Raw genomic sequence first — 26,745 nt, 5'->3', positions numbered from 1 at the left:
TACATTTTTGAAGCTTGTAAAGGGAAGATGACAGCTCTCACTCGCTACTCACTCCCCCTCCCTCCGGCTGAAATTATGAATGTAAGAGTATAGTAATCATAGATAACACGGCAGGGTCCGTTACAGTTTGTTTTCATCTGGTTTCAAATAAACAAAGTCTTGGCTTTCAGAATATTAAACTTCTTTCGGCAAATTCAGATGATAAATACAGCTTTGAAGATTGTAACGGCATAAATACAAGCGGAGAACGGAGTAACTTGACGTCACAGCAGGCATAACAACAGCCCGTGTTTCTCGTGAGGGTTTTCCCCGGGAAACAAACACAATACACACAAACGCAAAAACACACACACACACACACACACACACACACACATACACACACACACACACACACACACACACACACACACACACACACACACACACACACACACACGTGAACTTCCCCCAGACCAGTAATCCAAACGCAAATATCTTCCCTCCGTAGTATTTTGATCATTTGATCCACTAATCAATCAGATCGATGGATTCCAGAGAAGACTCCGAAACAGTCAGTGGGCACCACTTAACAGCCAATCAGAATGAGAATATGTTTCACATGTGACTTATTCAAATTGCGAGTGATTGAGTGACAGATGAAGGTTGTTTAGGAGAAAAAGTTTGAGAAGAAAAAGTTTGAGAGTGTCGCTCGGAAAAGGAATTGTTGAGGGAAAAGTAGTTTCGAGACAAGCAGCTATTACAAAACATGCCGAAGCTTACAGGTTATTTTAAACCTGTAGGCCAGGATGAGGAGGAAGGACAGATGAGTTCTGTACCGAGCGGTAGCGGTGCCGGCCGCGGGGCTTCGGAGCCAAGTAGGCCGTCTGGTTCTGATAGCGATGGAGTAGCGTGAGAGGAAAAACAGACAGGAGGGATGTTGGAGGAGAGGACGACGAGGACTTGCTACGTGGAGGGGAGCCAACGGCAACCGGACAAATACATGAGGGAGGCCCGATACGTCACTCATCTGGAGGAGAGGACCAGGCGCGCATAGAGCAGAGTGGAGAAGTGCGATCACAGAGCCTGCTGAGGAAATGACTTTGATTTGTTGTTTAAATAGGGGGCCTACAAAACCATCAGCCCCAGGGCCTGATGGCAGGTTAAGGCGGGCCTGAATATAGGGGGTCAAAAAGAAAATGGTGATTTAAAAAAAGTCATGTCATAGGGTAAGATAAGTCTTATACTTGTTTTGTATGTATTATTTAACATTGGGAGTATCCCATGATTACCAGGGTGCTAATCAAAGCCTGTATATAGTTCTACTTGAACAACAAACATTTAAACACTCAATCAAACTACCGTTGGATGAATAGCAGCAGCTAGTTGTTAGCATTCACATGAGGAAGTGAGTCATATAAATCAAATGGAGAATGTTCTGTGAACATGAGCTAACTTTCTGTGAGGACAATGACAGTGCAAATTCTTCTAAATGTGGAAATGTCGACTGTTGCACCTGTTAACTAGCAAGTATGCTAATTTAGCTCTCCACCAGGCATCATCTGCCTTTCCTGGCAAGTCAAAACAAATCCCCAAAATATGATTTGAAGTGATTGATTTCATCTTTATATGTGTGGTATGGAAACTTGAATGTAGCCACAATGTGTGTGTGTGTGTGTGTGTGTGTCAGGAGCCTGCCCCCATGACGGAGGACCTGCTGGAGGAGCAGTCTGAGGTGCTGGCTAAGCTGGGCACCTCGGCTGAAGGGACTCACCTCAGGGCCCGCATGCAGAGCGCCTGTCTGCTCTCTGACATGGAGTCCTTTAAGGTGAGCCAGGAACACCTGCACACACTCAATCTGTACACGACAACACACAATAATCATCATAGGATTTGAGTCTAATCCCGGCTCCCTATATCTTTAAGTTGTTATGCTCTCCAGCAAGACCCCTGATGCTCCTGCTGTGTGTTTGTAAAGGGACATTTTGCACCATAGTGCTTCATTCACGTAATTGAACATGCATGCCAAAGGTCTACAACGATGTAAAAAATAAATATGGGTTCTCTCAAATGTTGTATCAAATTCATTAACACCTGGTGCTTTGCCTTATTGGTTGTGATCAGAGTGAATATAACAGCTGTTATACACAGGTTTAGTTTAGTCACGCACCCTGGGAGTCAGACGCTTCTAAGGAAACATTTACAAATTATAAATATTTTGACTAATTTTTGCAATTGCGATGTGATTTTTAAGATCAGAGGGAATTATTATCTTTTTTAATATTATTTACATTGTATTTTTAAAATGTATTTTTTTGTACCAAACAAAGAAGTTACATACCGTTTGAAGTCCAGGACTTCGCTGCATGTTTTTAATAATAATTACGGGATATTTTCTGGTAATTATATCATCTCAATTAAATCATCTCCTTTTGTTTTCTTGTGATTATGGAAAAAGGAAGTATTGAAAAATAAGAGCTCTATTTTATTTATCTCTAGTGGTGAATACATTTTCCAGGTCTTGGTTTATTCCATGGCTCTTCAGAAAGTCCTTCTTAATGACGTAGGGATGCACATGGATTTATTTCAAGTGAAATTTGAACAGCGAGATACTAAACCGTTCTCCCGTCCCTCCACAGGCAGCTAACCCGGGCTGTGCTCTGGACGACTTTGTGCGCTGGTACTCTCCTAGAGATTACGTGGAGGAGGAGGTGGAGGATGAGAAGGGGAACATGGTTCTGAAAGGCATGATGAGTTCCAGGATGATGATCCCAGGAAACATGTGGGTGGAGGCCTGGGAGTCCGCCAGGGTGACCCCCGCCCGCCGCCAGAGGAGACTGTTCGACGACACCAAGGAGGCCGAGAAGGTCATTTACACAATTCAACTGACGTAACAGATGTGACTGAAGGCAGATGCATGTGTAATACATACCTGGCTGCTAAATCCTAAGAACTGTTACAGGATGTGTATTTTTTTTTTAAATGTTGTAACTTTTTATTTTTTATTATATTTTGTATTATATCATAACTTAGTACTATTTTTTTTAATGCATGTCACATATTTAACATGTAACCTTAAGCTGTCTGTGGCTCTTTTTCCTGCTGTAACTACACACATGGTGGGACTAACAAAGGGATTTTGGCTTGTCTTTTCAGGTTCTTCACTATTTGGCGGTGCAGAAACCTGCTGACGTGACACAAAATCTCCTGCCGTGCATACTCCATGCTGCTATTCTGAAGTTGAAGGAAGAAGGTGAGTTGGGCTGTGTAATGACATCAGACAGTAAACTCTAGGGGCTAAATCACCTCAATATTATCAACACATAATAATACATCAGAAACTATTAAACATCAAGGTGTGACAATCAGGATTTTAACCAATGGTGTTTTTGCACAAATTCTTACAAAGCCTTGGATTGTAGAAGGATATTTACATGGGAGACTTAGAATACACTCCACCAAAGCAATGAGCCCTTCACAAGAAGGAGTCATCTCAGTACCTCTTAAGGGTCCGAGTTAGTAGGGAGAAAACTGCTGTGTCAGACAGTGAGATGAAAACTCCGTATTATTATTGGTATTTGAATTGAATACACTGTTAAGATATTGATTATAGCAGCTTTAAAAAATAAGTACAATGTTAAACTTCCTGTATGAGCCTAATATAGTTGACTGATGAAGTGTTCATCCATTGTGTGAATCACAACCAAAGATGTAGGCATGTCGGTGGAACATTTTGCCACAAGGCCTAGCTTCCAAGTTTCCAAAACAACAAGAACAAAGCTCTTCTTTTTTTACAATGTTCTATTAGTATGATTATAGTACACCTGTTGTTGGAAAGGGGTCGGATGTTGTTTCTTATAGAACAGTGTTTGCCTCTCGATGCAAGAATAACAAAAATGTAATGTATGAATGCTGTCAACCGTGAGTAGCAACAAACACTGGAAATGTGAAAGTGATCCAAAGGGCTCCTCTTTAAGAACGGATTGAGTGTGAGACACAAACAGTGAGGGGACAGCATAGGGACTGGAGGGAACTTTCCATATTTTCCTTCTTAAATACATTGCCTGCGTACTATCACTATTTTGTTCTTTTCCCTTTCTCCCTCTCTCCGCTTAATCCTCTCACTCAGAGTCAGTGGAAGACATCCCATCAGTGAAAAAAAGCATCCAGCAGGTGATCAGTCAGGCCAGCAAGCTGCTGCACACCCTCAGCCACGACTACAAGAAGCTGGAGGTGAGAGACAGGATGAGAAGTAACTTCACAAGCTGATCATCTGACCGGGATTTAGAGAATGATAAGCACTGGGAAAGTTGGCTGTGCAATAATATGAGAGTAATAATCATTAGAGAAATGTCAGTGTCAATTTAAAGCTGTTTTGATGGCAAAACACACGTTTCAGCTTTTCTCACTGAAACGTGAGGTCATATGATTCTCTGAAGAATAGTGTAGGTGTTATCAATGTGGCAGCGTACTCTGAGAACAAATATTAGTAAGGTGCATTACTAAATCATTTATGATTCAATACTCAATCATTGACATATTAACATTAGAATAGTATAACTATATACAGTTGTTTCAACACTCCATTTCTTTTATACAGTTGAAGAAAAGCTAGACCCAGATGGTATTGTGGGAACTGTGACCCCTCTGGCATTTAGAGCTAGCTTACCTATTTAAGAAACAAATCACCTTTTTTTTGATGAACGCAAACTAAGCTCCAAACCACAAAGTGAAGAAGCACACAAGTTTAGAGACCTTCTCTCCAATTGAGAACTTTCAGTTCCTTAATACTGGCTTACAAACCCATATGAAGATAAATACATCATTGAGAAACCCTTGGAATCTGCACTGACAAATGTAACAGCCATGTTTCTGGGTTTCCCTCTGAGCAGTCGGATCTCCTTGCTCATTGTTGGATCAGTTATGCATGATCGCAGCCTATTTAAAAGTGGAACCTAGCTTAGCATAATCTTACCCCGGGATTCCACCGGGTCCGTCTGCGCCGCCGTTTTGTTCAGACCTCCTACAGCGTCATACCCCACCGGGCGCATTTCGGAAGCGGAGCGTCTTGCGTGCCGGCTCACAGTTTTTGTTGATTTGGGCACATTTCATGGACGGGATACTTTGGACTATTACAAGTATTATTAACTTTGTCTGCACAGTTATAAATGACATTAATCAAATATGTGTTGCTGTATTTCGTGCTAAAAAAAAAAAATGCATACATCATCATAATTATTCTATATATATCATTTACTGTAAACCGGAGGAGAACGCTGGCATTTCTGCTCCTACTTGAAAGACTACGGAGGGATTGGGTCTGCAAAATTACTTTATTTTGGGGATTGACTGGATGCTCTGAGCCAGGGGTTCCCAACCTTTATTGTGCCAAGGACCGGCAGATACATTAAAAAAAAATCGCGGACTGGTTGTCAATTTTAACTGATTTTAATATTTACTCACCACCAGCAGGTAGCAACAGAGGCTCATTGTATGTAACAGCCTGAACAAATACTAGAACAATATGCATCCAAAACATATTAACAACGTTTGAAAAAGAACCGGTGTCGTTTTTCGGAATAACGGAAAACCAAAAAACTGACGTTATTCAGTTTTTAAACCAAAACGGGAAAACAGATAAATCAACGTTTTGGTTTTATTTGTATGATTTACGGATAATCCTGTGTGTGTGTGTGTGTGTGTGTGTGTGTGTGTGTGTGTGTGTGTGTGTGTGTGTGTGTGTGTGTGTGTGGTGTGTGTGTGTGTGTGTGTGTGTGTGTGTTGTGTGTGTGTGTGTGTGTGGGTGTGTGTGTGTGTGTGTGTGGGGTGTGTGTGTGTGTGTGTGTGTGTGTGTGTGTGTGTGTGTGTGTGTGTGTGTGTGTGTGTGATGTGTGTGTGTGTGTGTGTGTGTGGTGTGTGTGTGTGTGTGTGTGTGTGTGTGTGTGTGTGTGTGTGTGTGTGTGTGTGTGTGTGTGTGTGTGTGTGTGTGTGTGTGTGTGTGTGTGTGTGATGTGTGTGTGTGTGTGTGTGTGTGTGTGTGTGTGTGTGTGTGTGTGTGTGTGTGTGTGTGTGTGTGTGTGTGTGTGTGTGTGTGTGTGTGTGTGTGTGTGTGTGTGTGTGTGTGTGTGTGTGTGTGTGTGTGTTACTGTTCATGGTCATTTGAAAACAAATGCCGGTGTCGGACAGACACAAACACACCGAACACACAGAGCTGACCTGAGCAGAGCACATACACACATCATGCGCCTTGGTGACCGGACATCTCCTTCATAAAACTAATAAAAGGGGGAGTAATCGGGCAGTTCGATGTGTGTAGAGATGTGTGTAGAGGTGTGTGTGGTTAACACGTTGCAGCCTGCAGTCACTCGCTGTTCTGATGAAGGTAAACACAGCGAAGGCGGTGCGTAAAAAGGCACAGCTCTCGGCGCGCTGGTGCTGCACTTCTCAGAGGCGGAGTTACACGTCCCGCTGCCTCCTGATGCTGCAGCCATTTCATGAAGGGAAGGAGGTTTTCCTTCTATAAAACAGCTGCGGGCAGCAGATACCGTGAGAGTCCCGGACATGAATTCATAGATCAAGGCAGACTGGTTTACTCTCCTGTTTTGCCAATCCGGTGCTTAAACAAATAGCTCTACACCCCTGGCCGACATGTCCTTAAAATGAAGTCCGAGTTTGAAATATATCTCAATAATGTATGCACTGCCATTTCCCCACATAAACATAACAGTCTGCAATGAAACGGTTGTCTCCTGTGCGCTCCTCTTCCTACTTGGCGCACCGGTAACTTTCTCGTGCACACGAGAGGCTGAGACCGGCTGATCCGCTGAATCCCTCGGAACATCATAAAAGCCATTTTCAACGGTTATCTGGTGAAAGATTAACTAGGCTACTGGATGAAATAATATGACTGGTATAGGTGCGAACATTAAACACTTTTTGAAAAAAATATTATGATAAAATATTTTGATATATTTATAATTCTGCAAATATTACGATAAACTCACAGCTATTTCGCGGCCCGGCAGTAACACCTCCGGGAGTTGGGAACCCCTGCTCTAAGCGGCCCACTTCCTGCCCGGGGCTATGCAACGTCTCGCGTCAAAAACAGACCAGCCGCCTATTTTTTAGCGGAGCCCAGCGCCGAGACGCTTCTGGGACGCTTCTGAGCCGTAACGCTGAGCGTCTGGTGGAATAGCACCCATTGACTAGAGTGGCTGCGATCGCTGTGAACGCCGCGGCGCAGACGGACCCGGTAGAATTATCAAGGCAGCTTATCATGTTAAGCTGCCTTGACATGATATGAGATGTGTTCTTCGCTCACCACAAGGTATGGCACAGAGCCTTGGGGTGACAGCTAGTTAGCTTTGTTTCTATGGTTACGTCCCCTGCTTAATACAGCTGTATTCTAATTGGTTGTGATGAATTGTATTACAAAGTGCCTTATAGTTAGTTAAGTTCCATTGCCTTTGTCCCTCCTGCTCCTGTTCTCACAGCTCATTGGCTCTCTCCTATCTGCAGGACTTCATTAACCAGCTGATGGCTCTGGAGACAGCCATCACTCAGGCTCGGTCTCTGAAGGCCAAGTTTGCCACCTGTGAGGGCGGGACGGCAGAGGACACAGAAGAGCTAGAGAAGTAAGTTACACATGGTTTTATTTGAGCAGCGTGTCAGACAGAGACACAGAGAAAGACATTCTGTACAACTGTGAGCTGTTGTGACGCCAAACAGGGCCTCAAATGTAAACCATAGAAATCTGTAACGTTTGGTGACATCATCTTACACAGTTAGTTGTGACAAAATCTGTCAATAGACCTAAACAGATGGTATTGCTGCTCTGTAGGACCACATTTTGAGAACTAAATCTGCTGAGGCTATCTCTTGTGAATTGTCTCTTTGTTTGTTTTCGTGTTCATTATAATCTGTTGATGCCCATGTTAAGCACTTTGAATGCCTTTGTGACTGTATACATAAATAACCTGAACCAGAACCACTGAAGTCATGTTTAACTTCCTGCTCCAGGTTTGTGAGCTCTCTCCTGGAGGATCCGGAGGTGGTGGTGCTGGGGGCGGGGCAGGGACCGGCCGGCAGCATCATCCACAGGCTGTTCATCAACTCTCAGAGGGTAAGACCCCCCCCTCTCCCCCTGGTTGTCTCATTATATGGTGGTGGTACTTCAGTGTATTGTTTCGTGTGTTTTCTCACTGTGATGTTGTTAAGTAGCTTTTTGAGGTAATGGGAAACCAGCGTTTCCTCAGATCTTCACTCATGATTTTTCTTATATCTTTTTTTTATACATTTCCTGTATTCGAATGTATTTTTCTGTGTCTTTTCCTGCTGCTTACGTGAAGCTGGCTGACTTCACCAGTGACGAGGTAACCATAGCAACAAGACTTCCTGTAAACCTCTACCCCTCAACAGTCCCTGAGTAACACAGAAATAAGCAAACATGCCTGGTCTCCAGATTATTCTTTTAACTCATTTGACTAATTCATACCTCCAATAGAGTTGTGCAGGAATGAGTCCTAAAACCTGGAAATGAGTGAGTATTATTTACAAGATCTGTGATTAACACAAGCTGAAGAGATTTCCAGGTTTTGTTCTACGACATATAATCAGTAAATACCCCACCCCACATTACCATTGCTAAGCCAAAGGCTACAAATGTTTAGCATTGAGCGCTTCCTTGTCTCATTTGGTCGTTTTTATGACACAAAGAAGTTTCAGGCATTCACCTGCGGGGGATTTTCTGACTTATTTCATGTTGTAGAACAAGACATGTAAATCTCTTCAGCTTGTGGTCTAACAGACTTTATTTCAGGCATCTGAACACACTCATGAAACCATTGACTTTGAGACAAGGAAACATGAAGTGGTCAAAGGCAGACTCATTTCCATGTTTTAGGACTCATTACTGAACAAAACCCAACTGGTGCTACATGCCAAACGAAAGCTATCATCGACAGCGTTATGATGAGATCCTGGATTCGATTTTGATACAGAAAAAAGTCATATACATATGTACAGTATATTCCAAAGATGAATGTCATTGTGCACCGTTAAAGGAGGGGTAGAATGTAATCTTACTAAGACTGTGCCCTCGTTTTAGTCTCTAAAGTGAATCTTTGTTTCTGACTCATGGAGTTCAACATGATGTGTCCTTTAATCGTGATGGAATTGTTCTATTCAATGTAGAATAATTCAGTGGCACCAGTTACATGTTTGCCACAGATGGGTGACGAAGCTTACATGAGTGTGTTTACCTACTGTATAAACTGGTGTACCAGGCTGCAAACTACACACACCTCCACACCCTTCCTCTGCGGGTTAGTAACATTTACCTTCCCCCCCCCCCCCCCCCCCCAAGGCTGCTCTCCTGTCCCCGATGGAGGATGAATTTGGGCTGGAGAAGAAGCCGGGCGGAGGCAGCAACAAGGTGCCGGACTTCCCCCCCCCGGCAGGGCGGGAGATCCTGCTGCGGACCTGCGTCCCCCGCCCGGCCCCTTACTCCAAAGCTCTGCCTCAGAGGCTCTTCTGCGTGCTGATGAAGGAGGAGTTCAGGCTGGCGGGGGCCTTCTCCTCAGACACCACCTTCTTCTGAGGCGCCTCTGAAACCATGTGCAGACCCCCTGCAGCCAGAGCAGGAGGAGCAGGGACGACGTTAACAGGATTGACTTTCTCTGTTGCTTGTTTGTGGGGACCATTCCTTGTTCAGTAAATGTTTTATTTAAGCATGACATGTTTGTGCTGGCTAGAGAGTATATCTCGCCAACACTCATGAGCCTTATCGAGAAAGAGTGAGAATTATTCTCCTTCTCATATTGGTGAAACAGTACACGTTCACCCATGTATTACATCCCAACACATCTCTTATTTCAACTTTGGCATTTCAAAACCCTTTACCAGAGCTTTAGACACGAGATGTCTCTTGTAAATGGGCAAAACTTCAAAAACAACAATTGTCTTTAGGGGAGATTTGATGTTTATGAAGGTTCTGAGATGGTATATAACACGCGTTATACTTCTGAGTAACAAGATACAAATGTCTACGTCAGTGTGTGCGCAGTAAGGCTTTAGCTGATAATACATTGTGGCATTTCCAGGTACAAGCATTTGCTAATACCTGTAAATAATGTGTTGGACAGAATGCTAGGTAATAATAAATAGGTGCACTCACACATTAATATATCCAACTCTGAAGTACTATTACGTACTTATTTTTAGAAAATAAAGCTTTACTTATCGCAGCCTCAAAAGTGAGCCTTTATTCAAATGAGAAATGGTTGTATTGTCATCCAACCAATGCTCTGTCAGTGTATTATTAAAGTAACAGTGATGTCCTCTGTGTGTACACAGCTGTACTGTGTTGTTGGAACAAAGAGCGTCTCACCTAGAAATAAACACTTGTTCTATCTCAGTCGCTGACTGGCCGTGTGTATGTACAGAGTTGGAGTTAGCAGAGTCTGGTCGGAGGAGGTCTTTTCTTTTGCAGCATCCACAGCACTTGATTGGCTGTTCAGAGCACCGTTCAATAAAGGAGTCTCGTAGCTGTTTTTCTCTGACTGGTTCCCCGTTTAGTTTATCGTGTGTACAAGTACGTATAGCTAAACTTAATGTGTGGTTGACGCAGTACACAGTCCTACCGATGGTGTCAAAAAGTATTTTAGCTCATTCAATGTCCATTTATTCTGTTGGGCGCTTTGGCTGAATTCTTACATGAACAGTGCTATACAAATAAAGGTATTATTATTATTGTATAAAGTACAACAGTCATTCTTGTTTAGTTAAACTATACATACAAATGAATTGTGTGTATCCATGCCACTTATTCTTTTAACATAAATGATAACTTGGCTGGTTAGCGAGTAACATGTTGATTGTGAGGTAGTGCTGGAAGAAGTTCTTAAATCCTTTGCTTGAAAAAATACCTATAAGAAAATGTAAAAAACATTATTTATGTTTGACAATACGACACCATCAGTGTTGTGTAACTATACCATGGGTCTGTATCATAAAGTGTTACTCTTTGGTTCTCAAGTTGTTGTTTTATTGGTCATTGTATTTTTTAAAATACATTGAATACGTTATGCCGAAGAAGACAAATAACATTCGATCACAAAATTACTTTTCTCAGCAGTGTGGGTTCTTGGGTTTGTAAAAGGTCTAAAAGCAGTAAAAGAGATGCGGAAAATCCGTACAAGTTTGAAAATAATTAAGAAAAAATGGAGCCAGGTACAACCTGCTGACACTGTCAGGGTACACGTGATGTTTTCACCTCTACATGAATAGAAAACCTACAAGAATACTTTTGGATTGCATCAAACAGCGTTCTATTCTCCTCGGTAAATGACAATATTCTTATCGGTCTCGTGGATCTTGATCTCGTACAGCAGGCTGGGCGGCAGCAGCTTCACCATGTGATCCCAGATGTAAACGGCCACGTTCTCAGTGGTGCTGAGTGGACAGGAGAGAGCAGGAATGAGTGTAATGTGAACGCCATCTGGGGGAACTAAATGAAACTGAAGAGGAAACTCACCTGACAACTTTGGCAAAGTATGGGACGTCCTTATCCAGGTGTTTATGGTCCAGTGGAATCATGATGACTTCCTGTAGTTCAGAAGAAATGTCATTTAGTCAGTAAAAAGCCACAGAAGACACTTCTGCTGATTATTTCGGTTTTAAAGCCTGCAATGCTACTGTTCCGATTCACCCCACATTTCTCAACACAGAAACTTAAATGTTTGTATTTGATGTTGCTCTGTGTATGCCAGAAGGGTGAACTGTTGGCTATCACATAAGCCATATCAACTGTTGATAATACTGTATGTCTAACTTGTGATAATGCCCAGTCTGTGACGTTCTGCACCCAGGTGTCAGGAACTGTTAAAAATGCAGCTCGATCATTGAGATATCACGTCGGATGATATAATAAAGTATTCCTTCTTCTGTTCTTACCTCGATGTGCGCCTTCAAGTCCGTCAGGTTCATGACCATCCCGGTGTGAGCATCGATCTGTGGGCGTTCACAGGAGGAGGGTCACACACACATCCAACAGATCGTTTGAGTTAGTCATTTAAGTGTTCTGGGGGAAATTGTGATGACTACAAATACATGAAGTGCATCAATTCTGTTCCTACTGAAGGAAACAAATGATGGTGCAGAAATAAATACTGAATTATACTATGGAATTCTATCTTATTCTTTTTTGAATTATCACTTACGAAACCTAAAATATTTCTCCAAATATAATTCATATTCAAAATGACAGATGGCTGATGAAGCTTGAAATATATTTAGAAAAATGTCTCAAAACGTAAGTTTGATTTAGTATAACAGATAGATACTGACCTTTCCACGCACTGTTACCTCCACTGTGGACAGACAGGAGGACATTGAATGAATGGGAATGGCAATGTAAAAGCAAGCAACATTTTTACAATATAAAGAGTGACAAACCTTTGTAGTTGTGTCCGTGACCGTTGGGATTGTTGCATTTTCCATAAACCCTTTTATTCTCCTCATCACTCAGGTGAATGCTGGAAAAGAAGTTCAAGTAAAAACAAGGAAGGAACATAAGAGAAGTGTAGATGCACCTCGGACACTCAACTTTGGTTATCAATACATTGTTTTAATTCATCTCAAACCATTCTCTAGTTCTAGTTTCTCAAGTTGTAGATTTCCAAACCATGCGTTAAGATGCCAACGCTCTAGTGAATATTTGCTGATGACGAAAGTCATCAGCAAATATTCAGCACTGTGTAACTTTACAATACATGTGTTTACAATGCGTGCTATGCTGATAGAAAACGCTGCTGCATGTCAAATCAAGCGCTTCCTAAACCGGCAGAAACCAGGCGAAAGGGATGGCGAAAATATATGAATTAAAAGACATAGCCAAAAATATCTGAAAACAATATAGGATTGTTTTTCAGAGAAATATGTTTTTGAAAATATGTTAAAAACAACATAATAGGCTATAGTATGATACAAATGTGTAAAAGATAGTAGGTCAAAAATATCAGAAATACTAACATACTTTAGTATTGAAAAAACAAAAGAAAAAATGACATACTATAAAATGTTTTAAAGCACCAATTATTTACTCCCTACAGGGTGTACTTTGAGGGTTTTGACTCTGCAGACCGTTTACATGCAGAAAAACCTTCATAACACACAAGGGGACGGGTAAGAACCGGAAAAGCATGACATGGGACCTTAAACACTTGTTGTTGATTTGTTCAGTTATTATTCCTGTGATTACACACAGAAATTATGATGATACGAAATAAAAAATGCAAGTAAGCAAGTAAAAATGATGGCAGAAATAGGAGCTTAAACTGTTACTATAAATAACAGGGGGGGGGGCATCCATTTAAAATACAGATATGAATACTAATCCATATGACAATATGATAATTACAATAAATATATTAATATATAAAACGTCAAATGTATAAACGTTATAGCCTATTGCAATTTCCATTTTTGTATAATATATGGAGCAGCCCTATAAATAAACCAACAGGTAAAGTCAGTGCTCTATTTATTTAAAGTGCAATAAATATTGTTTCACTTATACATACAAGTGATAAACGATTGTAATTTCAATATAGTGATAATCATTTTGGCAATAATCATGCAGGATAATGTCTATTCATGGACTACACATGTGCAGAAATCTCGTTTAAATTCCAAATGTAGCCGCTGGGTACCACGGTAAATATTTTCCTACGTCGCCGACAGCACGTGAAGGCAGCACCAGCAGTTTACGTATCTATGGCTTCAGATAAACTATAAATCCCACAAGACAATAATAAGACAGAGCTATAAAACTGTCAAAGGTTTTGTTCAATTAAAAATGTTTGGCAGTAAACAAGGACGGCTATCGGTAACATTGAACGGTCGCTTGTTGACTGTACACTGTAGACAGGAAACGGACTTCCATACCGGGAAGCAGCCCTATATCCGTCGAGTATTAACCATTTCTGTCCTAATATAAAACGGCTACCTTTAATTTAATTACGAGCAACCCTACAACCTGGTCACGCTTCCCAACTTCTATCGGCACAAACCAGTATGTGTATTACCGCGAGATTTAGGTAATAAATACGTAAACGTAATGACGTAGCTGCTACCTGTGGAGTCGGTGGCAGGCGCTGAAGCTCTGGACTCGGGTGATGTATCCGAGCCGCTCCGCTGCACCGTCAGTCACGGAGGATCCAGCCATGGTCGGTATTCTACCTGAGAGAGGGTCCGGAGACTGTTTGCTGAGAGCTGGGATGAGCAGGATGAGAAAAAAGCTGCTGCTCGAAGCTCCCGCCCCCCGTGACTCAAACTGCCCGGCCATTGGCTCAAAGCAGGTCGTAAAGTATCTCACATGTCCCAGATAGTTATCAAAAGCCCTCAGGCAAACATCAGTCTGGATACAATGCAGTGTGATTAGAGATAATGATCAGTAGCTCTATCTGTAGACCTGGCTTGGGAACCAGAGGGTCGCCAGTTCAAATCCCATGGACCAAGTGCAGAGAGTGGGTTGGTGCCATAGATTGGTTGGTGCTCTAAAACAGCGGTTCCCAACCTGTGGGCCGCGGCACCCTAGTGGTCCGTGAAGGCATTGCAAATGGGCTGCCAAATATATATGTTTTTTTAACTAAATAAAGATACAGTCAGTAGGATCACATCAACATTTCACAAACAAAAATAGGTTGACAACCAAATACCACCGAAAAACACAACATGGCAAGCATATTTATTGTTTCTTTAATCCCACTCTTCGTTGGAGCTCATTAATTCCCATTTCATGGCATGTTGAGCCACCCTTTGATTTTTTGTGGCAATAATTTTTTCCAAAATAAATTGTATTTTTAATCTACTACTTTAAACTCTTTACTCTTTACTCTTAAAACTCCTTAAATTAAGATCACTCCTTGATTGACTTTTAAAAAGATGTATTTTAGCCAGAAGAATAGTTATATTTATTAACTGTATGCAGTCTTCATCTAAAAGCCCAAATAAAATATTAAAGGGTGTAAATGTAAATTCAATATTTGCCGCCGAATAATTTGCAAAACATGTTTTGTGTGGAAACAGTTTCATTATTAAGAATTTTTTTATTTCAACCTCTTTTCCTTTCTCTTTCTCGATCCTCCTTAGCAACGGTCATTACAGCCTATAGAGGTTTCTCAATACTCAAATGTCCCCTCCTCGACTCCTCGGTCCTCCGGTAGTGACCCGGAAATGAATTTCAGCACGCCATGTTGAAGGACATCTTATTTCTCTAACTTCGAGGACCGAGCATCGAGCATTGAGGAGGCTCTCTGGAGGAGCTATAACCGAGGAGACACTGATGGGTCCTCCACGGCTCCTCCGTGGATGCATTTCCGGGAACGGTGGAGGCGTGACGCACGGCCGGACTTATCTCAGCCAATGACAGCTCAGCATGCATCCCTTGGATATTATATTAGGGGGGATATATCCAGTCTCTGATTGTGTTACGTTATTATGAGCGTGCTCTTATACTTGTTTGATTCTGAAATTGTATATATTTATATAAATATGTATGTGTTTGTGTCCGCATCTGTAGCCTGTTATTGTCTCATTATGCCGCACTGTGAATGAATTAAAAGTAAATATATAAGTCATCATGAACACATCTGTCCATCAGACAGAGGGCTGCTGTGCCTCCTGTCATCATTAATGGACGTCTCTTTAAAATGACCGCTCAGAGGAGAGGATTTCTCATTTCTCTAACCACCTGCTGCTTCCACTCTCCCCTCCTCGGTCCTCCGCTCGCATCTCCTGTGGGCGGGACTAAGTATCGAAGATAGCAGTCGAGGAGGGGAGTTAGAGAAATTAGAAAGGGCCCAGGAGTGCAAAAAGCAGTAAAGTGAAAAGTAATGTACACAATCTACAGAATAAAATATAGAAGGAATTGAATGATGAATAAACAGTGAGAGGTATGAATACACTAGATATACACAGCAGCCTGTGAGCAGTATGAACAGTGTGTATGAATATGCTAAGATATATAAAGTATGAAAACGGTAAGCAGTGCTAGTATAAAATATATAGATATTAATTTCATGATGATAAACATTGTGGAACAATGAGGAAAAATTGGAATGGAAGTGGCGACGTAAAACTGACACAAAATACCAACGAACTTGTGCCGAGCCAATTGGAGAGTTTAATCAGCAGCACGGGGTAAAAACCACCAATGAGCGCTCAGCTCGAGATACCAGCGAGTCGTTTCCCATCAAGCATTTCGCTTCCGCAGCCCGTGGAGAGGAACTGCGCCGCGGGCGTCTTTGTCCCGCAAGATTTCAACGTCTCATGTAGGCGGGCCTCCAGAGCAAGTCGGACAAAATGACTAACCATCATGCAACGCACTAGCAAGACGTTGATCGCAACTGCGCAGGTCTGCGTCGGTCTCGCTTATCTCAAACAAGCCTTCTTGTTTCATGAAAGGCTGGCAGAGGGTGTGGCCTCTGGGTATTCACACATCACAGTACCCAGGAAGTAAACAATGGAAAATGAGAAATCTCCAACGAGGCGTTTTGGGGAGGTATTTTCTGTGTTAGAGTTTTACTCCCTACAGGGTGTATTTTGAGGGTTTGTGACTCTGTAGACCGTTTACATTACATTACATTACATTACATTGCATTTAGCTGACGCTTGTATCCAAAGCGACTTACAATAAGTGCATTCGACCAGGAAGACACAACCTTGAAGAAAACAGAATCATATAAGTACATTAGGTTTCATAGAGCCAAACATTTCAAGTGCTACTCAACTGGCTTTAGATAAGCCAGTCCTTTATTAGTATAAAAGTGCTTCGTTAATAGTTCTATCGCTCGAAGTTTAGTCGAAAGAGATGAGTTTTCAATCTGCGCCGGAAGATGTGCAAGCTATCTGCTGTACTGATGTCAATGGGGAGCTCATTCCACCATCTTGGAGCCAGGACAGCAAACCCACGTGTTTTTGCCTGATGGGAACTTGGGTCCTCCTCGCAGCGAGGGCGCAGCGAGTCGTTTGGCTGATGCAGAGCGTAGTGCACGCGCTGGGGTGTACGGTTTAACCATGTCCTGGATGTACGAAGGGCCAGATCCATTCGCAGCATGGTAAGCAAGTACCAGTGTCTTGAAGTGGATTCTAGCAGTTACCGGAAGCCAGTGAAGGGAGCGGAGGAGCGGAGTGGTGTGGGAACATTTAGGAAGGTTGAAGACCAGACGAGCCGCTGCATTCTGGATGAGCTGCAGAGGTCGGATGGCACATGCAGGTAGACCAGCCAGGAGGGAGTTGCAGTAGTCTAGGCGTGAGATGACGAGAGCCTGGACCAGAACCTGCGTTGCTTTCTGTGTCAGCTGGGGACGTATCTTCCTGATGTTGTAAAGCGTGTATCTGCAGCAACGGGTTGTAGCAGCGATGTTTGCAGTGAAGGACAGGTTGTTATCTAGGGTCACACCCAGATTCCTTGCAGTCTGAGTCGGGGGAAACAACTGAGGTGCCGATGTTGATTGTTAGGTCAAGAGTGGGACAATCTTTTCCCGGAAGGAAGAGCAGCTCAGTCTTGTCAAGGTTGAGCTTGAGGTGATGAGCCGACATCCACTGAGAGATGTCAGCTAGACAAGCAGAGATGCGTGCGACGACCTGGGTCTCTGAGCGGGGAAAGGACAGAATTAATTGGGTGTCGTCAGCGTAGCAGTGGTATGAAAAACCATGCGGGCTAATGACTGATCCGAGTGAGTTTGTGTACAGGGAGAAGAGGAGGGGACCAAGAACAGAGCCCTGAGGGACCCCTGTAGTTAATTGACAAGGGTCGGACTCAGACCCTCTCCAAGTCACCCTGTAGGTACGGTCTTTCAGATATGAGGTGAGGAGGGAAAGTGCAGAGCCTGAAACTCCAAGTTTTTGGAGAGTGCGAAGGAGGATCTGATGATTCACCGTGTCGAATGCAGCAGACAGGTCCAACAGGATGATGACAGAGGAGAGGGATGCAGTTTTGGCAGTGTCCAGTTCCTCCGTGACAGCAATGAGAGCAGTTTCTGTGGAGTGACCTGCCTTGAAACCAGACTGGTGCGGATCCAGAAGGTTATTCTGATGGAGATAACAGGAGAGTTGTTTAAAGACAGCGCGTTCAAGTGATTTAGACAGGAACGGGAGGAGAGAGACAGGCCTGTAGTTTATAACATCAGACGGGTTGAGAGTGGGTTTCTTTAGGAGAGGGTTTACTCTTGCCTCCTTGAGACTGTTTGGAAAGTGACCAGAAGTTAGAGAAGTGTTGATGAAATGGGTGAGAAACGGTAGAATATCAGGAGCGATAGTCTGAAGGAGGTTTGAAGGGATAGGGTCCAGAGGACAGGTGGTAGGGCGGGCAGAGGTAATGAGGGTAAGAACCTCACTTGGAGAGAGAGGGGGAAAGGAGGTTAGTGTGTTGGTGGAAGGAGGGTCTGGTGACCCAGCGGTGAGTAAAGGTGAGTCAGAAAAAGAAGAGCGAATATCATCAACCTTTTTTTCAAAGTGGGTAACAAAGTCGCTTGACAGAAGTGAGGAGGGGGGAGGGGCTTTTGGAGGGTCCAAGAGGGTGGAGAAGATGGAAAATAGTTTTTTAGGATTGGAATAGGAAGATTGGATCTTATCTTGAAAGAAAGTGCTTTTTGCCTGAGAGATCGAAGCAGACAAAGAGGAGAGGAGAGCCTGATAGGTTAGGAGGTCGTCACGGTGTTTGGATTTCCACCGTTTCCGCTCTGCTGTCCTAAGGACGGTTCTATTAGCACGCAGTGCATCATTTAGCCAGGGAGCAGGAGGGGACTGACGAGCCTGCCGAGATGTGAGAGGACAGAGAGAGTCCAGAGTGGATGAGAGAGTAGAGAGGAGAGTTTCTGCAGCAGAGTTTGAAGGCAGGAGTTGGAACGAGTCAGAGGAAGGGAGGGCTGAGAGCACCGATGAGGCAAAGGTAGAGGGGGAGAGGGAACAAAGGTTACGGCGGACAAGTGCAGGATGAGAAGAGATTAGTTTGTTATGTTTGGAAAGGGGTAGAGAGAATGAAATGAAGAAGTGATCGGATGTGTGGAGCGGGTTTACAGAGAGGTTAGAAGTAGCGCAGTTCCTTGAGAATATGAGATCAAGGACATTGCCAGCTTTATGAGTCGGTGGGGATGGGATGCATAAAAACCTTCATAACACACAAGGGGACGGGTAATAACCAGAAAAGCATGACATGGGACCTTTAAAACACAAACGTTCAATCTTTGTATAACAAGGTGAATAATAAAAAAAAACTGTTCAATCAACTGTTGGACAATTAAATCCTTATGTACCATCTTCATATTTCCCTAATTATTAACCTTGCTTTAATCAAAACAAGAAAATATATATTCTTGTAAACTGTTAAATAACATTTTGATGTACAGCAGGGGTGTCCAAACTACGGCCCTGGGGCCAAATGCGGCCCGCGGGCCATTTTGAATCGGCCTTCAGCAAATTAAAAAAGTATAATGAAATATGGCCCACAAATAAAACTTGTGCTTTTCTTATATTGTACTACTTAAATATATATGTACCAATATATTACACAGTAGTATGCATAAGCCCACTTTTAAAATAAATTCAGTCAACTCATGTTGAAAACATTTTCTTACAAATCTTAGTTGATAAAAAAAGCCCAATAACTTATTTCCATAACAAGCTGGAAATAGACCCTTCATATTTCCCCTTATTATAATCACAGAAGCTTCTGTTTTAAGGGGTGAGTTGCCAACAAGATACATGAAAGAGAGCTGTGATGTAAGCTGTTTTTATTTTACAAGCATAGTCATGTATCAAGCCTAATTTATCTACATGTTGCTAACCTATAACTTACAGTAACTTACGAGGCAATATACCTCTTTAAGTGGCCCAGCCCTTTGTATATTTTTCTGTATGTGGCCCTCGGTGAAAAGAGTTTGGACACCCCTGATATACAGTATAAACAAATTGTACTGTAGATGCTTCAGAATTGGTCGAACTATAAAATATACAATTATTCCAAATAATATGGTATAAGTAGCAACAAGTACCCTTTAGTTAAAAAATGTGTTATAGTAGTAGTCAGATTATTGTAATGAATGATGCATGATTGTAAAACTGTTGCTTAATTAAGTCAAGCTTTTTTTCATTTGTGTCCTGCTGGATAGTTGAATCTAGAAAAATGCTTCATATTCTTCTGATTATCTTGTTTTTTGTTAGTAAAACTTGAAAATGTAATTTTACTGTCAAATAAATGTAGTAGAGCCAAGTGTGTAATATTCTATCTTAAAGGGAGTACAGTATGAATAGCAAGACAATAAAAGTAAAAGTACCTCTTAATTGTACGCTACAATACTTGAGTTAATGTTTTAACGTAACCTCTTACAGGTTTTCTGATAGCATTTATCTTTGACATGTATAAAAGAAAGGACTGGTATAAGGGTGGCTTGTTCACATCTTGTTAAGGTCACATGACAGTTGTTAAGGTCACATGACAGTTTGAGAGTCACGAGTTAATTTAGCCATATCTCATCAGGATCACACGTACTGTGACAGAATATATTTAAAGACCAAGTTTAGGGGCGGGATTAAAAACAGGATTTCTGTGTTACATTACATTTCATAATACAAATCTATATATTACAAAGCATATGAAAACTTAAGTTCTAGTGAAACCATGGCTAATCTTAGTTCATCATTAATGCCTCTTGTTAAAAAAAACTAAATGTTGTGTATGCTTTTAATTCAAGTAATACAATTGATGTAATCCAAGAGTACCGGACTTTACTTATGTATTGTGATACTTAGATTAGGTTACTGATTTAAAAAAAATCCCAGGTATTTTGTGATTGAAATGCGATGGTAAAGACATTTGGAGTAATTTACCAAGGATGATAATGAGGATTATTATTACAACTGTAGGGTCAGTTTACTCAAATTACAAAACACAAAAAGAGACGCTCCAAGTGGTACGGTATCTAACTCTACAAAGCCGGGTAAAGATGTTTTTAAACCGTTGCCTATATTAGGATTAGGGGGTTAGCAAAATATGTGTCATATACTGTAGACCGTTTGTATCCTTTTTTATTATGCTATAACAGTGGTTTTAAGCAATGATACTGCACAAAACCCATGATGTGCAATCTATGATGCCTGATTAAATAAGACATCTAATCACAGATTTTTGAATTCTTTAACATGGTTGGTCAAATAACACCAAGCAAAGTCTCTGCAATACTCTCGTTCACTGATTGTTGCTGCAATGTGCAGTACTTTAAAAGGTCTGGACATTTACAAGAGTCATTCTGAAAAAGAAGATGAAAAGGGCAGTAAAAGGATGGATGGGGAACAGTAGAAATTGCAGCCTATCAAGACAGTCAAAATAAAAATAAAATAATTTTGATCCAGGTGGAAAATGTAGGGCTATTTTGCTAAATACTATTAAGATTCAAATGAACTCAAGAGATCCATTTGAATGTATAACTTCCCGTTATTGTTGAGGAGCAACCAACATGTTTTTTCAATGTCATTTAATCTGGCCAGTGGGTGTTATACAAAAAGTGTATTATCGGTAGGTCAATAAAGAGCATGGGGAAATTATAACAATCACAATAACAATAAAAGACAATAGTAACATTTAACTGTTGTTTAATTTGTGTACATACATTCCTTTAATACATTTTAAGCTTCATAAGAATAGAAAACTGTAAAACGTGCTGCACATAGAGCCTCTGCATTATCTGCATTATTCACATTCAGACAACAAATACATTGTATTTATATGCAAATTTCAATCCAGACGTTGTGTCATATGGATATTTATAAATGACCTGACATAGTAAGAGATAACATGATAATTACAACACAAATCTGTTTAAAAATGGCTTAACACTGCTTTTGTATTTGTATACTATGAGGTTTACTGTATGTACAAATACGGCATTCACATTGACATGCTGCTAGTGGGTGTACCTAACTAACAATCCCATTTATAAAGTAATCACAAATTCTTCAACAATCACAATTTTTCGAATCTTCCTGCCCGTCCTAAATCAAACACTTATGCCCAAAATTGTATCTCAAGTCATGTTCAAAACAGGAAATATATAAAGAAAGTCTTAATATCACTTTATAGGGCCTTTAAGTATAGCGTGCAAAGTAAACTGCTCATGGCAACTTCAGTATTTTCACAGAGGCCAACTCATTTATTACTAATGGCAGCTTATGATAAAACAGTCAAATGAACAGTCAAATGAATCAGTGAATTTGCTGAGGAGATATAATGTTTTGCATAAAATTGATACACTTTGAAACAAACATTTGTGCCTCGGATGGTACAATGCATTTCTCAAATAACTACAATGCTAATGTGATATGTCCCATTAGCGACTAAGCTAATGAGTAAGCCAGGAGATGATCCTCAGATGAAATGAGAAATACAATGGTTCAATCCAATAACAACATGTCAAAGGATTGCATTAGTAGTAACCATGTACTAAATCACCACCTATTTAACAAGGACTTTCTGGTGAAACCAACACGACTATTTGTGTCGATTATAAGGGGCCATTTTATTTGGAATATATACATGTAATAATGTAAAGAATTATTGAAGGTCTACATTTGAACACAGATTGAATCTAAAGGACATGCCTAAAAGACCCTACTTGGTTTATGTTAGGCGTATAGATACAAGCACTTATATTGACTTCCACAACTAAGTTGCAATAAATCAAATTACAACAAACAAACTAACACATAAAATAAACCTCAGGCTTTGGGGTAGTTGCCACCGTTACTCTGTGAGTAGTCTATTTTTGGAAGATTTGAAAAAAATACTTTTTTCTCACTGTTTATCAGGTGTTTATCCGTAACCTGTCCATGTCAGGTAGCAACCAACACACTAAAGGGGATCAGAACTCACTTTCCTCCAGAATCTCCTCCATGGTCTCCCCATGCGTCATCTCTCCTTCACTACTGGACAGGCTTTTCCTGGTGAGGGTCAGAAAGTCCAGTCCTGTTGCGTCACAGCCCATCAGCCCCAGACCGTGAACCTCTCCAGGTCCATGCCTCCCACCTCTTCCTTTCACAGCCACCTGGAGCATGTGTGGATGGGTTGTGGAGGTGCCGCCGTCGTCGTAGGAGTCGCTCTGTCGCGAGCCTTGTGGGCGGCGCCCTCGAGTGCATTTCCAAAGGTGCTTAAGTGGCACACTCTGGAAACAGCTCCTGACCTGGAAGTGGTTGGTGAAAAGGAAAAGCTGCCAGCGCTTCTTCAGTTCAGCTTGGACCTAAATGCCAGAATAAAGAAAAGGGATACATCTTGACATAATCAATGAAGTCCACAATTTTTTCAAACTCTTGGCTAAAATCTGAAATCTGCTAAATGCTAACTACTTTAGTTTGGTGCTTGGCAGGTGGCATTCATTGGTTTAATTAAAACTTTTTTTGCTGAACATCAGACTCTTAAGCCACCAAATAAGCTCACTAGCTATAGTCTCTAACTCTGAAGAATGAGTTAGCTTCACTAACACAAAGTCAATTGTACCATTTCTAATATTGAAAGTACTAGTTGATGCAGCTTTAAAGTCTCAAACTAACAAGAAATGAATTGACATGAAACATCACTATACATACAGAAGACATGTACCTCTCCATTAGCAAAACAGTACAGCACAGCAACCAGAAAACCCTGAAAAAGGTCAAAAATAACAAATAAATGTAAATTGAGAACAACCTATTATGTCATGTATGTAATCAACTTCACAGGTGTTACCTGAAAGGAGCTGAGGGTGAGGTTGATGAAGTTCCTGGCGTAACGACTTCTGCCCTCAACACATTCGTCTATCAGCAAAGTGAAGACCACCTCATGGATCCCCAGCAGAGGAATAAGTACCAGTGTTGCTCTGGCCAAGCTGAAGGGAATGAACACAAATATGCATATTACGGTGCGTATGAGAATAGATTGTCCAAAGGATTCAAGGACATTATCTGTCATATGCAGAATAGCTATAGTGTACTTTTGGCAATGAAGATCTTGCGTCTCCTCCAACTTTTTTAAATGTAGTACAGACATGGTACAGACAGATAAGCATAAAGGACACAACAGTATGATGAGATAAAAATAGCATAACAATTAATAACAAAAGATAAAACAGACTTAATAGGATCTGTTAAACATTTAAAATAACTAGCCTGAACCATAAACACATGATACAATATGATACGATATGATACGACATGATACAATATAATAAGATAAACTTAACATATAATAGTGCAATAAAAGATTACATAGACTAAAATGGTTTAGGACACATACATTACATGGATAATGTTCATAAAATGTGGCACATGATTCAAAGAGCAAAGGATACAATGGAAAACAATGTAAAGCTTTGTAAAATTATCCATTAGCCCTTCTCTCTTTTTGCATGTGAAATGAGGCCAGAGTATAAAGGCGTGACAGTTGAACTTTGCAGTACAGTACATGGCATTAATTGACATTATAACCAGGAAACAACCTAATGTAAGGTTTAAAGACACCGTTTAGGAAATAGAGCAAGGCTGGGACAATTACCTGTATCTGTAGTCTGTAAATTTCACCAGATCTGCTTTCAGCTTGGACAGCAACAGCATCAGAATCTTGATGAATATGAAAAAAATTACCTGCAACACACATCCAGGGTAGATTTACATTAAATACATGTGACAAAACTACTTACAAGACTAAAAAATGTAGTCGCTCAATGTGAATGTGAATGTGTAACTCCAATAAATTAGTAATCAGTCATGCTTGACATTACAACAGCTTCTATATCACGTGCCCTCACAAGACAGGAAGCATTAAATGCAGTGTGAAATTAGAGTGACATTTACTTAATAGCTGGCACAAAAAGGAACTCACAGGAACAACATGATGGATGTGTAACTAATGAGAACATAATGTACTCTGTTTCTTAGAAAAAGCAAATCAAGGATTGTTTCTAACACTTACCAGTACTGATAATGTAATTGGTCCCTTTATTATCCACCAGAACCATCTGTTCACAATTGACCAGCATCTTGGGAATACAAAAATAAAAGAAGTTTAACAAGTCAAGTAATGAAGAGCATTTTAATTCATGCATTTTGTAAATGTATTGTGATAATTGTGATGATGGGTAATGAAACACTCACTCTGTGTTTTCATAAATAATCTTGACAACGGTCCATGGTGTTACGAACAAAATAGGTGTTCCTGAAAAGTTACAAATGCAAAAGATGCATAACGTTTAATTTAAAACAAACACACATATCCTTGTCTTTGTGGTGTTGTGGGGGTACCCGGCCATAACAGACATTTTGGGGACCCCCCTTTCTTAAGCTTGTAAAGACTTTTAAAACCTCAGCTGGTATCCTGGAGTGGACGTTAACAAAGATATCACATCAAAAAATATCAATCAAACAAAGTGGAGGACACTGACCGGACTAGAAAGAGCTTCCTTGGTCCATTTCAGGTTTTTAGTTATGTGAGGTCCACACTATCTGTTTTTTTTTGTAGGTTGGGTTACTTTACTTACACACCTTTCTACACACACATACTCACAGAAACACACCCAGATGCAGGTACACATAATAGACTAAAACAAAATGATGAAAACAAGTCATTCATGGTTTACCCCATCCTAGCAGCATGTAATTCTTCAAGAGACGTCTCTTGGTCAGTACAGCTGTAAAGAGGAGTGTGTGGAGGAAAATGGCCTCCACCAGCAGCCAGAAGTAGTTACAGGCCACAAAGTATTCCATGCACACTTTGGAGAACTTACACATCAATGCTATCTGTTGAGAAATATTATAGATTAGTGTTCAAAATAGTTTTACTGATTCAAACTGCTTTGGTTTGTTCATTCTTTACTGTAAATATTGGCTACAGCTACAATTGAAGTATCTGCTAATATATGAATAATAAGGCAGTGCTTTTAATACCGCAGAGCTTGAGTAGGAGTTCCACCCGGGGTCGTCCTTGGGTAGCTTGGAATACATGATGTATAATGTGATTTCCTTAGAGATGACAGCCATGGCTCTCAGGATGAATGACACAAACAGATTCATGTGAATGTAGTTCCTGGTACAGTGGAGCTTCCTGGTAAGCAGATACAGTAGCAATTTGAGGAATGCATTTATCCATACTCCCTATGCTGTAACAGAATTACTGAGGGCATATTTCATAGAAATGCTTCCTGCTTATTATAATGTAATTTATAAGGATTGATTATTCTCATATCTCTGTGCCACCCTTTCTAGTGGGTTATCATTGTGCATTTCATCAGTATGTTAAAGCTAGTGGATATAACCCATGTCTTATTTATTGTTTATCAGGACTTGCCTTTACCACATTTTATATATTAAAAATGTATTGTTTTGAACTGTTAAATCTTTCTTGTGGAGTTTCTGATGACTGATAGCACTAAGTGTCCCCACACCTTTAGTTTGTTTATCTTGTTTGGCTTATAATGAACTCTCCTGTCATTTCACATCATGCCTCCTTATTGGCCTTAAAATCAACGCATTCCCCTAACATGGTTTCCCCAAGCCCATCTCCTCACCTGCAAATCATTCCTCCATCAACCCCACAGCATATATACTAGTTCACTTTCACTTGTTCCATGCCATATTGTCTAAACTCTCCAGCGTTCATTTGTTCTTAGTCTGTTTATCTACTCTGCCTGTTTTTGACCCTGCCTGTCCCTATTATTCTGCCTGGTCCTTCTTGGACATGTTTGC

At 41.0% G+C, this 26,745-nt stretch overlaps 3 protein-coding genes across 5 annotated transcripts in view; 1 reads left to right on the top strand and 2 right to left on the bottom strand.

Annotated features, from left to right (window-relative positions):
• Positions 1–10,538, top strand: part of rab3gap1 (RAB3 GTPase activating protein subunit 1) — a 30,007-nt gene extending 19,469 nt beyond the window's left edge. For 2 of the 3 annotated variants that reach the window (XM_034227512.1, XM_034227514.1), the window contains 8 exons: positions 1,670–1,807; positions 2,619–2,846; positions 3,136–3,232; positions 4,109–4,212; positions 7,498–7,613; positions 7,999–8,101; positions 8,328–8,351; positions 9,344–10,538. In XM_034227512.1, coding sequence (XP_034083403.1) covers positions 1,670–1,807; positions 2,619–2,846; positions 3,136–3,232; positions 4,109–4,212; positions 7,498–7,613; positions 7,999–8,101; positions 8,328–8,351; positions 9,344–9,577 — 1,044 coding nt within the window. In that variant the 3' untranslated portion in view covers positions 9,578–10,538. The remainder of the gene's footprint in view (positions 1–1,669; positions 1,808–2,618; positions 2,847–3,135; positions 3,233–4,108; positions 4,213–7,497; positions 7,614–7,998; positions 8,102–8,327; positions 8,352–9,343) is intronic. The other variant, XM_034227513.1, reaches the window with a different exon arrangement.
• Positions 10,539–11,001: 463 nt separating this feature from the next.
• On the bottom strand, positions 11,002–14,516 carry pts (6-pyruvoyltetrahydropterin synthase). The gene is made up of 6 exons (XM_034227515.1): positions 14,112–14,516; positions 12,433–12,512; positions 12,325–12,347; positions 11,932–11,988; positions 11,513–11,583; positions 11,002–11,430 (listed from the first exon to the last, which is right to left on the bottom strand). The coding sequence occupies exons 1-6, from the start codon at positions 14,321–14,323 to the stop codon at positions 11,307–11,309; spliced, it is 567 nt and encodes a 188-aa protein (XP_034083406.1). The 5' UTR covers positions 14,324–14,516; the 3' UTR covers positions 11,002–11,306.
• A 7,199-nt stretch (positions 14,517–21,715) lies between these two features.
• Positions 21,716–26,745, bottom strand: part of LOC117553526 (glucagon-like peptide 2 receptor) — a gene marked incomplete at its 5' end in the record, with an annotated part of 28,829 nt that continues 23,799 nt past the window's right edge. The window contains 8 exons of the mRNA XM_034227507.1: positions 21,716–23,270; positions 23,630–23,671; positions 23,756–23,894; positions 24,560–24,648; positions 24,977–25,043; positions 25,159–25,219; positions 25,641–25,800; positions 25,948–26,104. Of these exons, the coding sequence (XP_034083398.1) occupies positions 22,896–23,270; positions 23,630–23,671; positions 23,756–23,894; positions 24,560–24,648; positions 24,977–25,043; positions 25,159–25,219; positions 25,641–25,800; positions 25,948–26,104 (1,090 nt within the window). The remainder of the gene's footprint in view (positions 23,271–23,629; positions 23,672–23,755; positions 23,895–24,559; positions 24,649–24,976; positions 25,044–25,158; positions 25,220–25,640; positions 25,801–25,947; positions 26,105–26,745) is intronic.

The sequence above is a fragment of the Gymnodraco acuticeps genome, unplaced genomic scaffold (assembly GCF_902827175.1).
Source record: "Gymnodraco acuticeps unplaced genomic scaffold, fGymAcu1.1, whole genome shotgun sequence".
Taxonomy (NCBI): Eukaryota; Metazoa; Chordata; class Actinopteri; order Perciformes; family Bathydraconidae; genus Gymnodraco; species Gymnodraco acuticeps.
This window is presented reverse-complemented; position numbering and strand designations above follow the sequence as displayed.

What these genes read in the sequence shown, in the direction of transcription:
- pts (XM_034227515.1), bottom strand. Translation starts at nt 14,323, where the DNA reads ATGGCCGGGCAGTTTGAGTCACGGGGGGCGGGAGCTTCGAGCAGCAGC. An exon ending in AGGTAACAGTGCGTGGAAAG is followed by an intron (nt 11,989 to 12,324) that starts GTCAGTATCTAT and finishes GAACGCCCACAG; the next exon opens with ATCGATGCTCACACCGGGAT. An exon ending in TACTTTGCCAAAGTTGTCAG is followed by an intron (nt 11,431 to 11,512) that starts GTGAGTTTCCTC and finishes CTGTCCACTCAG; the next exon opens with CACCACTGAGAACGTGGCCG.